Consider the following 13,651-nt stretch of genomic DNA (forward strand, 5'->3'; position numbering starts at 1 on the left):
TCATGGGAATGGAAATACTCTGTCCACATTCGAAGGGATTTATTTATTGCTGTTTTGCAAGAGGATGAGGTTGTGAAGGTGCTGTGTACAGGCTGTAGGAACACAGGAAAAAGGCTGCAGAAAATTAGAGCTGTAACGTAGGGGAAGGGACAGCAGTAGGGCAGGACAGTTGCACAGATAGTTGGTGACCATCCAGGTTGTTCTGAGTATTGCAAACCTTAGAGTTGCCTCCATGCCTTGTTTTCTCTGCAGCTTTAGTGAAACCATGGCTCATCTGCCTTTCTATGGATCTTCCAAGTGTCAGCCTTAAAGAAACAAGGGGGTTTTAATCACTCCTAACAAAATTAGTCTTACCATCTTCTTATTAACACCTATTAGTCTATGTGTGATCACAGAATGGTTTGGGTTGGAAGGGACCTTAAAGCTCCTCCAGTTCCAACCTCCTGCTACGGGCAGGGACACCTTCCACTAGAACAGGTTGCTCAAAGCCCCATCCAATGGCTTAGATGAAGTTAGTAGATACTGTAATGTCCTTTAAGATACAAAGTTGAAGTGCTCAGGGCAGTTGAATTCACTTTATCTTTGGCTAATAGTGCGTTATTATATTCATTTTCAGTTTTCACCCAAGGAATGTGTACAGCGAGACCTGAAAAGATGGCTTGTTTACAGTAAATCCCAAAAGAAGGTTTCCCTTTCTGAAGCAGGCTTCAAGGTTCTACTAAAGATCTAGCTAAAACTACAACTCTGAAGAAAATGTCATTTTCCAAACATCTCCCAGTAATATCCTAAACTGCATGGAAAATTCATATAGAGAGAGAGATGCAGTTGTGGATGAGACATGCAGTATGTATGGCAAGGAGCTGTTTTGTGAGGTTTATGGTCTCCAATGCCTGATGATCTTTAGATGTATGGTATGGCTTGGAAATTCATAGAGAATGAACGGGGAAGTTCATTCACAGCATCCAGGTTTAGTTACAAATGTGTGGGGTTGTTTTCTAATCATGTGTTTAGTGGCATGAGCTTCACAGAACTAGATTCTGATGGAGATATTTAAAGGAAAGTATTACGAATGTTTGGGGAATGGAGAAATCCTATAGATAGAAAAGGAAGGATGTAAAACCAGAGCACTGGGGAATGTGATAAGGAATTCAGGTCCTGGAGGACAAACAACTCTTTTCAGCATGATGTAGAAGAAGCCACTGAAATTTTGAAGTCCCAGGGTGAAAAATACTCTTCTTCCAGACATAGTTGAAGGTTCAAGTGAAAGGATGAAGAGGAAAATTACAGTTTTCAGTGACAAATCAATACAGCCACCTCACAGTTAATTTGTGTTAGTGAGAGGCCATTTTGAGGAGCGATAAAAGGATGCTTTTGGTGAGATGTTGAAAGGAACCTTGCAATAAATACACCTGCATAAACAAATCCTCCCCTCGTTTCACAGATCAGCCCAGTAAAATAAAAAGAACCTTTTTTTTTCATTTCCTAGATCAAAACACTTCCCTAATTTATAAGAAATAAGTTTCTTATCTCGTAGAGCTCACAGTGGGTTTTGCCTGTGTTAAAATGACTGAGTTTCCCTGAAATACACTGTGGGTGGATTTCTACACCAAAACCGATGTATCACTCAGGCCTCAATAAACTTTATTGTCCCTCAGGCTATTCGCCTTTACAGCACCTACCTGCTAGGATTTATCCACTAAGAGAAGGGAACTTTCCACCCAGCAAACAGCAATAATAAATGTGTTGTACTTTCTCTTGCGTGATTTTATTTACTCAACAGCTAATGACTGCTCATTTATTATAGTTACCTGGACTTGGGAAGTTTTTGAGGGAGATGTAGTTAATTATAGGCTTTCATTTGTGCGTTTTATTAACAAGATGCTTTTATTTTACTGGGGGGAAGTAAATAAAGCTCAGCTCGATTATATTTTCTTAGTGCTCTTACCAGAACTTCTGTTGAAGTGTGAAGGTGAAAATGCAGAGCTTGCAGCTGAGAAAAATTACATTTGCTGAGCTAGGAATATTTTGGCATGAAATCTGAAGTAAAAATCATTTTCTATTAAAAAGAGGGCATCATTCGAGTAATAGAGATGAAGACATAGACAAAGATAGCGCATGTGCAGCATTATGGTAATGTCAGTGCCATAGGAATTGGTGTAGGAATCTGGATCTTTGGATTTGATTCAGTTACTGAAAGAACTAACTCAGTGTTGATCTTTACAGACCTGGAGCTGAATGGTATGTCCAACTCCGACGTCCCCGACGTTCCTCCTCCTCTGCCTCTCAAAGGCAGCATGGCCGATTATGGGAACCTCATGGAAAGTCAAGACTTGATCAGCCCGACGACCTCCCCCCCTGCCCATCAAAGGGTGAGTCCCAGAGAGGATGGTCATTTTCTGCAGTTTTCTTTGTACCTTGTAAAATCCCCAGGGGGATGGAATCCTGTTTGTGGATGTGGGAGATCCAGACCCAGAGATTTCTGCTGTTCCAAACAAGTGCGTGGAACGTGAGGGACCAGCATCACTCACGGGGATCAACCTGAAGGGAAGCTGGATTCATTCTGGTGGAGAGGACTAAGCAAAATGTTAGCTGTGTCAGTGAGGGAGCTTTAACCAACAGGGTACAGTCTCAGCAGCAAGTTAGATTTAACAGCCTTTCAGTCCTGTCTGAGGGAAGGAAATAAAACACGTACCTGACATCTTTCCTTTCTGGAGCTCTTTCCAATTGCCACTTGTTTCCTAGAGGCAAACACATGTTGCCCCCTTTGAGGGAAGGAGCTCAGAAACACTCTTCATCATCAACAGGGTTTTCAGCTCTCCAAAGAAAATGCACTTTTCAGCTTTTTCCTGTATTCTGGAAGCATTTAAAACTAATTTGGTTCTTTTCTTTAAAGCAGCACTTTAGAGAAGGGCCATTTATTTTGTTTTCTGAAGGAAAAAATACATTTAAGAGTTGTTGACCCTGGCTGGATGTTGGGTGCCCACTAAAGCAGCTCTGTCACCCCGCTCCTCAGCTTGATGGGGGCAGAAAATACATACAAAAGACTCATGGGTCAATATAAGGACAGAGAGAGATCACTCAGCAATTGCCATTGTGGGCAAAACCGACTTGACTTGGGGAAATCAGTTTAATTTATTGCCAATCAAATCAGAGTAGGAGAATGAGAAATAAACCCAAATCTTAACACACCTTCCCCCCACCCCTCCCCTTTTCCAAGGCTCAACTTCACTCCCAGTTCCTCTCCCTCCTCCCCGCCAGCAGTGCAGGGGGACAGGGAATGGGGGCTGTGGTCAGTTCATCCCGTGTTGTCTCTGCTGCTCCTTCCTCCTCAGGTGAGGACTGCTCACACTCTTGCCCTGCTCCACTGTGGGGTCTCTCCCACAGCAGACAGACCTCCATGGACTTCTCCAACGTGACTCCTTCCCATGGGCTGCAGTTCTCCATGAACTGCTCCAGCGTGGGTCCCTTACCCACAGCCTCCTTTGGGCATCCCCCTGCTCCAGCGTGGGGTCCTCCATGGGCTGCAGGTTGATACCTGCTCCACCATGGGACCTCCATGGGCTCCTCTCCTTTTGCTTTGCTGACTTTGGGGTCTGCACAGCTGTTCCTTTCACATATTCTCACTCTTTTCCTTGGCTGCAGCTGCTGTTGTGCAGGTTTTTTCCCCCTTCTTCAATGCATTATTGCAGCAGTGAATCCATCTTCATTATCGCAGCAGTTCCTCCATCAGACCCAGAGGAAGCTTCTAGCAGCTTCCCACAGAAGCCACCGCTGTAGTCCCCCTGTTACCAAAACCTTGCAATGCAAACCCAATACAAGAGGTTTTCTTTTCATTCACTTTGAAATATGTAACTTGGCCAAGCTGTTATTTTGTGGAAAAACACCCCGTGGCAGTGATTCTTCTTGGTTTGCAGAGGTAGTTTGCAGCGTTTCTCTGCAGCCCATCATTCAAATGAACCTCTGTTGAGTAATCTGCTTTTCAGTAAGAAAAGCAGATTAGAGAAAGCATTTCTAATCTCAGCAGAGGAGAACAGGGTGCCCAGAGAAGCTGTGGCTGCCCCATCCCTGGCAGTGTTCAAGGCCAGGTTGGACACAGGGGCTTGGAGCAACCTGCTCTAGTGGAAGGTGTCCCTGCCCGGGGCAGGGGTTGGAGCTGGAGGAGCTGTAAGGTCCCTTCAACCCAAACCATTCTGTGAGTCTATGAGATCAGTTTTAACTCTGGAATAAATCTGTTTAAGACAGACTATTGCAGTGCACAACATTACACAAGTCCAGCTTTTCCATGATTGAAATTGTAACACTGTTGGTACAGGCTAAATGGTGGAAAAAGCAAATATAGAATAAACCTCAGGAATACGAGTAGTGTGATTAAAACCACCACGTTTTACTCATTCTGTGCATATATTGAGGAATTCTCTACTTTCACCCTCTCTTCACAGTTCTTCCCCATGGCTGGATGGTTTTAGTAAATATTTTCACTAAGGTTTTTTGCAAACCCTTTTGCTCTATTTCCCATCAAAGTGTACTAAGCTCTTACCCATTTCCCTGGCTTCTCCCTCAGGGGCCACCTCTCGCTTGACCTGAATTCAGACCTCTAAGTGGAAAATTACAGGAGGTACAGGAGGGCTGCCAGGAGTTTTGTCTGAGGGATCCATCTCCATGAAGAAACCTCAGAAATTCAAATGAGGTTTCCAGTTTCTCAAACTGCTTCTTGTGTGAGCTCCAGGGCAATAAATTCATGTTGTATGATACACTGTAAGTTTTAGGTGATAAAACACATGGTGAGAAGTAAAATCCTAATAGCCAGTTTCCTTTGTCTTTCTGTCCCATCCCTGGAGCCATTCCAGGCCAGGCTGGATGTGTTTCTGGGCAACCTGATCTAGTTGAAGATGTCCCTGCTCATTGAACAGGGCTGGGACTATATGAGTTTTGAAGGTCTCTTCCAACCCAAAGTATTCTATGGGGCTGTCTGTGGGAGTTCCATTCATGGCCAAATGCTAGATATTCACTGTACTGCCTGCAAATGCCATCATGCTGCGGTGGTTGAAGCTCAGATCTAAAGACAACTCAGGTACCTTGGTCACGTTGCTGTTGAAGATGTGACCTTGTGTAGCTCCTGTACCTGCCATGAGTAGAGTTTCTGCATCATTTAATGGACATTCATAAAAATAGAAGCAATATACTCTTGGTTTTTGCAAAGTTTTATTCAGCTCAGTATTTTTTCTCTTTACAGCCTTCATTGCTCAGATTCCTTCCACTTCCTTTTCATATATTTTGTAATAGAAATGGAGCCCATTGCGTAACATCCAGTGTTGAAGGCCCTCAGGATTTAAGCAGACCTTAGAAATGCAGTCCAATATAGGCTATACACCATTAGCTCCCTGTCCAAACTTTTCTTCAGCATTTGTATTTCTATAGACTTTCCAAGAGGAGGAAATAAACTTTAGAAGTCTGCAAAATGGAGCTAAAGCAGATTTGTCACAAAGCCACATGTATTAGTCTGAGAATTAATTTAGGAAAGGCTTCTAGTCTTGTAACAATCGCTCTGCACATCTGTTTCATCAGGTTTATAGGAAGGAAGCTGTTAAAGAACATCAAGAAAATGAGTAGTGCAGGGCATGAAAGATCAGATGGATAAATTCTTATTACTGCTGTGATTAAATCCCACTCCACAGTTTTTAATGCCTTGTGTTTCCTGGGTCAAGTAGCTACATATTTCATAACTTCATAACTCTGTCTAGTAAACTGATCATCTTTTAAATTACACAGACATTGTATCAGTGAAGAAAAATCAGTTTAAAAATATTATAGATAAGATTATCTTGGTACCTTTTAGAATGGAAACATCTCCTTGTATGAGAGATCACTACACTGCTCGCTCTGGTTGTCTTGCAGCTACTTATGAAAGCCAAAAAAAGGTGCTGTAGTGAACTGAGAGCATGCAGTGACATTTGCATCAAACAGATCAAATACATCCCTGGCAGTGTTCAAGGCCAGGTTGGACACAGGGGCTTGGAGCAACCTGCTCTAGTGGAAGGTGTCCCTGCCCGTGGCAGGGGTTGGGACTGGAGGAGCTTTAAGGTCCCTTTCAACACAAACCAGTCTGGGATTCTATGATCAAATCAAACTGCAGCAATAATATCATTTAGTGTCTGAGATGATAATCTTAGATTATTTGGACTCCACTGTTAACTTGGTCCACATTAAGTCGTTTATCCAAGTGATCTTCAAATTATAGTTTTCTGATTGTCCTCTACCTGTTGTTAACTGAGACCCTTATGTACGTATTCTTGCACTGTATGATTTGTTCTGCTAAAAATACTCTTAATAATATATGGGAACATAAAAAAGTCTACAACGCTTGCAAGGATTATTATTACATCAAGGGATTCCTTTAGGCAGTTATCATTCTTTATGGGTTCATCCATACCCATGCATACGAATCACCCTCCTGCTTTGTATTCACAGCAAGAAGGGAAACTCAAAGAAAATAGACAAAGGAGCACTTAGATTTATAATATTGGCTATAACACTTGCTAAGCATCAGATAATGGTTTGGATGAGAACATCTCGATCAATCCATCATAGATAGAGAACTTGGCAAGGAGGGACAGCAGAGGCTGAAGGGGGACATAACCTGAGGACTGGAACAGTCTCGCCTGGCTGATGACAGCGGAGCTTATTTTGAGTCTGGGATCCTGTTGCACAGGGAGCATTGGACGAGTTATCTGGATATAATGGAAGTGTTTAGATAAAAAGAAAAAATCAGGAGGGTTGTTCATGTGTTATGATGAATACACCATCATATATCATTATCTCTCACATTAGCTGCAGTGAGCAAAAAGTGATCTTAAAGGCTTCAGCAAATGTATTGTCCTGATGTGGACAGAGAGAAATTAGGGAGGACTACTTCAGGGATTGCAGTTGTTCCTTCTCTTATGTTATTTCTAAGGAGAAGTTCCCTTCCTTACCTAAGTGCCTCATGCAGCCCTTGGCTTCACAGACCCAGTTTAGGGGCTGGTGGGGATCCCTCTGAGCATTGTGGTGTCACTCCCAGGCCCTCCGATGCTGGTTTGATGGCCCAAGGCTCACTACCACCTTGCTTACAGCAGCAGTGGGAGGGCAGTCATTAGGAATGTTATCCCACGGAGATGTTGGAAGAAGTGAATTGGGAAAAAATGCATTATTAATCATAGAATCCCAGCCTGGTTTGTGTTGGAAGGGGCCTTAAAGCTCATCCAGCTCCAACCCCTGCCACACGCAGGGACACCTTCCACTAGAGCAGGTTGCTCCAAGCCCCTGTGTCCAACCTGGCCTTAATTAATCCATTATATCAAATTAGAAAGTTGACTTTGTGAGCTGCATTTGCTCACAAATGGAAATAAGTGTCTCCTTTTCAATCTGATATTCCAGATTTCCAAAACCAGGCTCTCTGACCAAAGGCTTCCCATGATACAGAGGAGTATATAATGTGCCTAAAAGAAAAAGCTAAACTGGGGGTTTATTACCATCTGATCATTTTTGCCTGTTGAATATGGGAAGCACTGCAAGCTCTTCCTCCAGTGCAGATTCTCCACTACCTCCTTCCTCATCCAGGCTTTGGTGGGTTAAGCTTTTTCCCAAGCAAAGAGTGTCTAAAAAGCTCAGAGTCACTTTTTAATGTCTCAAAATCAATGGGCTGCCACTGCTTATTACAGCGTTTGGAGTGAAAAAGGCGTTCTTCTTCTGTCTGCCCAAAGATACGGAGCCCGTGATGTGTCCCTGAGCAGCACCCTTGATTTTGTGTGGGAAGGGGCTGTGGGATCAGTGTGGGATGAGGCTGCGGGGTTTGCTCTGCTCAATTCTGAATCCATTTGTTTATTGCTCTCGTAGGGCTCAGGCATTCGGTAAGAAATACACTTTGAGTCTGGAATGGAAACCTAATTCTGAGGGTATTGCTCCTAACTCTGGAGGTCTGTTTATGTTACGGACCAGAGCAGGAGTGCAGTGCTTTTGCAAATCGAGTTAGCCACTGTGGCCTCAAATACTAATGGCCTTCACATGCAAAAATGTGGTTCAACACAGGGCAAATGGCATTAGCTGTGGTTTAACGCAGATGGCAGGCACCAGGAGCATGGTCCTCCCCTTGTGAGGGTGCAGACTGCTGCTAGGGCAAGCTCTCCTCCCTCATCTACTGCCGTCAGCCCCATGGGAGCATCCCTCCAGGGTCCTGCCAAGGAGCACCAAGGGGAAAATCACAGAATCCCAGCCTAGGTTGTATTAGAAGGGACCTTAAAGCTCCTCCAGTTCCAACCCCTGACCCGGGCAGGGACACCTTCCACTAGAGCAGGTTGCTCCAAGCCCCTGTGTCCAACCTGGCCTTGAACACTGCCAGGGATGGGGCAGCCACAGCTTCTCTGGGCACCCTGTGCCAGCGCCTCAGCACCCTCACAGGGAAGACCTTCTGCCTCAGAGCTCATCTCAATCTCCCCTCTGGCAGAGTTTAAACAGTTATTTTACATTGGTTTCCTTTGGTATTTTCCATATAACTTTGCTCCCTGGGTCAAACAGCCAGTTGGCTTCAACTGTCGATAATTTGGTTCAAATTAGGGGATTTGGGCTCATTCTCTCTGCTGGCACATTATTGCTTCTTCAGAATGGGAGTGTTGTTCTGACAAGACCTCACACTATGGGTTACTTTTCATTGCAGATATTAAATAAGCAAGTTGCTGCTTGTCAGGTGTCTCATCCCCACACTAAAAACAACAGTGTAAGCGAGAAGGAACAACTCAGAGCTCAGGATGTGAAAGCATTTACACAGTCCCATGTACTTGGCAGCCTATTTACATCTCATTTCTACTGCTTCTGACCTAATTAGATCTGTTAATCCTTCAAACTAAAGTGCTTTCGATTGGATCTCTATAGCTTGACATATTGATGACCATTTAATTTCAAAGAAAAACAGTTACCCAGGAAGAAATCTCTTACAGTGTCACAAGGAGCATTTGGGGGAATCAAATTCTGCCCAATTTTTGTTGTTGGTGGTGGTTTTTAATGGTATTTTCTGAGAGGAAATAAAAAGCGTTCTCCTTTCTTACTTTGCTTCTTCACAGAGTAGGAAAAACATGCATTCTTTCATCTTCTTTAATTGATTTTTAGTGCATCCTGCATGTGTATAGTGTAGTGCAGTTTATATCTGTAAGAGAATGGAGACAAATGTTCTGTAAACCTGCTTCTTTTTCTGTATCAGGGAAAAAAAACCAAACAAATGGGAGCAATTTCATGTTTGAAGCACAAGGAACAGATTGCTTCTGTGTTGCAGATGTGCCTTTTACATAAGGTTTCTGCTTCCCCTGAGGTACCCGTGACTCAAGGATTCTGCCCAAAATAGGTTTGAATGTGAACCAGTCTCAAGCCTTCTGTCAGAAAGTAAATGCCTGTTCACAGTTAACCATTGAAATACAAACATGAACCCTGCAAAGTTCATGGTCCTTGAACCAAAGAAAAAGGCCATGGACCAAAAAAAATGGTCCTTTCCAACCCTAACCTGCTTCTAAAGCAGTTGTTCATGAATGTAACAATGAGGGAAACTTTGATTTGTATTTCAAAGTTTAATAAGGGGAAGTGTAGCAAAAATGAATCTCATCAGCCTAATAATGATTTTCTGAGTATTCTGTTAAAGGGAGAGAAAAACTGTGCTTGAATTTCTCCTTTGCTGGGATAAAAGGGAGCAATGGGAGTGATGGCTGGATCTGGAGTGGCACCAGGTCCACGTTGGCACATTTTGTCATGCAAATTTCTCAATTAATGTTGCCCCAACGAGCATTACCCATCCTAGTTGATATATTCATTGGTAGCTTATTATATAAATGAACATGTACTAAATTTATCCAACTTTCTAATGGAAATTGTAAATTCAATTATAATAATTATCTACCTCTCTCTGCTATTTCTTTCTGCCTAATTTCCTTGCAGAATCTAAGCCCTGGTAGGTTTTGTGCTTGTTATTTATAGCATATATATTTAGCTTACTCTCATTGTATTTGCATTGTAGCTGTTCTTCAGAAGCAGGTTTTCAGGGGTAATTTGATTGTTCTCTGATCAATATGAAGGGCTCATTTGTTTGAAGAATGCCTTTGATCTAATTGAATTGAGAATTATTGCCAATGTACTATTATTTAAATTCAAAATGGATTTTCATAAATGAGTCTATCAGCAGAGTTAGTTTTTTCCAGTGATAAATAGGAAGTTAAAGATGCCATCTGAGAGAAAAGCACTGAGGAAAGTCTGATGTTTTGTAATGAATTTGTAACTAATAAACCTCATTTATTTAGTTATGGGATTATTGTCATCTCCATGAGGAGTTCTGGCACATTGTGCACCGATGTGCTGAGGACCACCAGCATTTCCCAAAGGTTGCCCAGAGCCCCTGCCTGGGTACCTGGCTGTAACTAATCAGTTTCTCAAAGATTTTGAGATCTGCAGATCATCATTGAATGTGTGAAGTTAAATAACTGACAGTCCAACTCTTATTTAGGTGCCTTAGTAGGGATTCAATGTGCCAGGTTATCACAGAATAGTTAGGGTTGAAAAGGACCTTAAGATCATCCGGTTCCAACCCCACTGCCATGGGCAGGGACGCCTCACATTAGACCATGTTGCCCAAGGCTCTGTCCAACCTTGCCTTGAAAAAGTGAAGTATTTGGTCAGGTAGAGGAAACATTTAATGGTTCTGGCTGTAAACCTCAAGAGACAGAAAAGCAGTGGCATTTTCATCAACAAAACCTTCAGTTCTGCAGTTAGTAAAATGAAGTTCTTATTTGATCTGCTTTTCATATTAGTCTGTTGACTTGGTTTTCTGACTCAGGGGTTATTGTGTCCCACTGAGAAACCTGGTCTAGTGGAAGGTGTCCCTGCCCGTGGCAGGGGATTGGATTGGAACTGGTTGAGCTTTAAGGTCCCTTCCAACACAAACCAGTCTGGGATTCTGTGCATACATAGTGCATAGGTTGAGCCTGCTCTGGGAGACGAATGCTGCTTACGCATCGGTGAATGCTTCTCAAGCAGCACACTTTCAAGACTCAAGTGTTTTGATAACCTGGTTGCTTCTTCAAAAGAGTGAGGATGAACTTTAACTGGACTGTGAATGTGAAAGTTTTCACTGCCATTTAGACAGGAGGCTTACCTGGGTAGACAGGGGAATGCCACTTTCCAGGCAGGAACACCCTGGCTCCATTATCTTGCTTTTGGTCCTGAGTTTCTCATTCAGTAACAGCTTAAAACCAATTGATTGGAGTTGCTAACTGGGAAAGCATGTTGTAGCCAAGGAGAAAGGCGAGAGCACGCACAGTGCTGCGTTGGTGGTGCTGGAGAGGCAGAGGAATTGGAGAGTGGATGGTCTTAACAACGTGGAGAGACAAGTTTAAGGCACGGCTTAACTTGATACTAGTTTGGGATCCCTGTTCGTTTGCCATGGGGGAGAACTGGGAGGAAGGAGGGAAGTTGTGAGACAGATTGGAAAGGAGTTCTTTCCAGGTAGGACACAGGAAGATATTCCAGCCAAAATGCAGCCTTCCTGGCTCTGCAGGATTCAGTCTTACCTTTCTATTTAGGCTGTGAATAGTAAAGCTATATTGTAAGAGCTCTGTATTTATAATTCATCATGTCTTAAAATCTGCTTTGAAGAGGACAGTGAATTGTCTTAAAGATACCTTTTCCCTGCTATTCTTACACATCTCTGCAGACTCCCGGTATTGCAGGAGTGTTAAGAGGCTCTCAGGCTTCTTCTGCCTCATGGCACCCTGAACCACTTTTCTTTTTGGATATCACCTTTGGATATCTTTTAAAAGGAACAGTCTTGGGGTTTACACACTTTCACGTTTATCAGTTTCAGGTTTATCAGTTGCTTGTACACTAGTTTCTTACTGTGATTGAGAAATCACCAGTTATTTTATCCACGTAGTATGTGCAATGTAACACTAAGGTATTTTAGATGTTTGGACTGTTCTTGTAATGGTGATCAGGGAATTTGGCAGAGTCAGTGTGTGGTGTTGGGTTTGAAGTAGTAGTACCTAGAGCCAGTGGTTCCGTTTGGAGTGGGTAAAGTGGAATGGATACGCTGAGACATGAACAAGTAGAAATGGAAAAGCATCCTTATACTTGGAAGAAACAAAAGGCAGTAGCTGTCTGAGCAGGGAAAGAATGATAGGAAAAAACAAACCCAGAGCAGCATTTCTGAGCTGTGACACTGCAGTACAGCCTCACGATGGGAAACTGTGCTGCCTGCATAGCCAAAATGCTGTGGAAAAGCAAAGTGTGTGAGCAAACTGCAGTGTTCTCAAGCTCTTTCTGAAACAGATTTTATCATATATATGATTGAACATTATGAAAAAAGTCTTAATTTCCATAATGACTTCTTTAATTTGTCCAATTAGCCGGGGAATCAAACAGAGGGTGCACTTGTTCTGTTGTGTGATATATGAAGTGATTTAAAACATGTATATTTGAACAGCCTGGATTTCTGTTTTGAATATTTTAATTATAACTGAATGTGTAATAGTAAATTGCAAGTTACTTATCTCTTTAAATGGTTTCCTTTTATTTTTTGTTTAATTATTTGTGTTCTAAATGTGCGAACCACAAAAAGAATGGAAAAGCAATAATGCTGTTGCTTCAACTTGGCTTTTAAGCTTTGTAGTGCACAGAGGCTGAGGGCAATCAATACAGACCAAGAAATCAATTTCTTATCATGATATAAAGCGGGGTATTATAAACTTCTCCAGTGCTTTCAAAAGATTTTTCCTGGTATACTGAGCTAATTCATCATAAACCCCTAAGAGATACTTTTCATTGTCTAAAGTAGAAGTTCCATTTTAAGCTAATGGCCAAGAGCATTCCATACTCGTAGTAGCAATTTCTGCGGAGAAGCATTCAGGAGGCAGAGGGCTGCAGACTCCCCTGCTGTCTCTCACAGTTATATATGGAACAGGAACTGTTTCAGAGATCCATTCATTGCTAACATGCTCTGTCAAAATTGGTTTCTTCCAGCACTTGCCACCTCCGCTCCCCAGCAAGACTCCCCCACCTCCTCCTCCAAAGACAACTCGGAAGCAAACATCCGTTGACTCTGGGATTGTCCAGTGAAGAAGGAAGCGGGTGGTTTTATTTCCAAAGATAAAGCTGTAACAATTCATTTCCCTAAGTATTTTATGGTATATAACGTTTACCTCATTCAGGCGTGCAGTATCTAACACTTAGTGCAATGACTCTAACTCCATAAGAAACCCATTCCTAGCCGCGTGTCGGAAACAACACTACATCTCCCCTCTTTCCGGGGGTTATTCCCTCCTGTAGCTTGAAAGAAATCTGGTTTTCTACTTGAGACTGGGAGGCTTTTATCAACTGACAGTCCCCTCTTCCTACACCTACTCCCTGCTTCTTCTGAATAACTTCTGGCACATAGGTAGCTGTGGGGATTAAACTGCAAGCTGAATATTTTGTCTCTAAAGCATTAAGGTAGCTGTGGAGTTTAAAATGAGCTGAGTATTTTGTACCTAATCTCAGTGTATATAGGAATCGATGATGATATTCACATTGAATTCAGTGCACGCTGGAGTAGGCTTCCCAGTAAGGAGAAGCTGCCATGGGATATCCCCAAACAACAGTTGTGCCC

At 42.6% G+C, this 13,651-nt stretch overlaps 1 protein-coding gene across 1 annotated transcript in view; it reads left to right on the forward strand.

The window, feature by feature from the left end:
- LOC104411792 (dedicator of cytokinesis protein 1) overlaps positions 1-13,122 on the forward strand; it is a gene marked incomplete at its 5' end in the record, with an annotated part of 78,296 nt that extends 65,174 nt beyond the window's left edge. The window contains 2 exons of the mRNA XM_010022310.1: positions 2,224-2,369; positions 13,027-13,122. Coding sequence (XP_010020612.1) covers positions 2,224-2,369; positions 13,027-13,122 — 242 coding nt within the window. The remainder of the gene's footprint in view (positions 1-2,223; positions 2,370-13,026) is intronic.
- Between the last annotated feature and the right edge of the window lie 529 nt (positions 13,123-13,651).

Source organism: Nestor notabilis, unplaced genomic scaffold, assembly GCF_000696875.1.
Source record: "Nestor notabilis isolate BGI_N333 unplaced genomic scaffold, ASM69687v1 scaffold6139, whole genome shotgun sequence".
NCBI lineage: Eukaryota > Metazoa > Chordata > Aves > Psittaciformes > Psittacidae > Nestor > Nestor notabilis.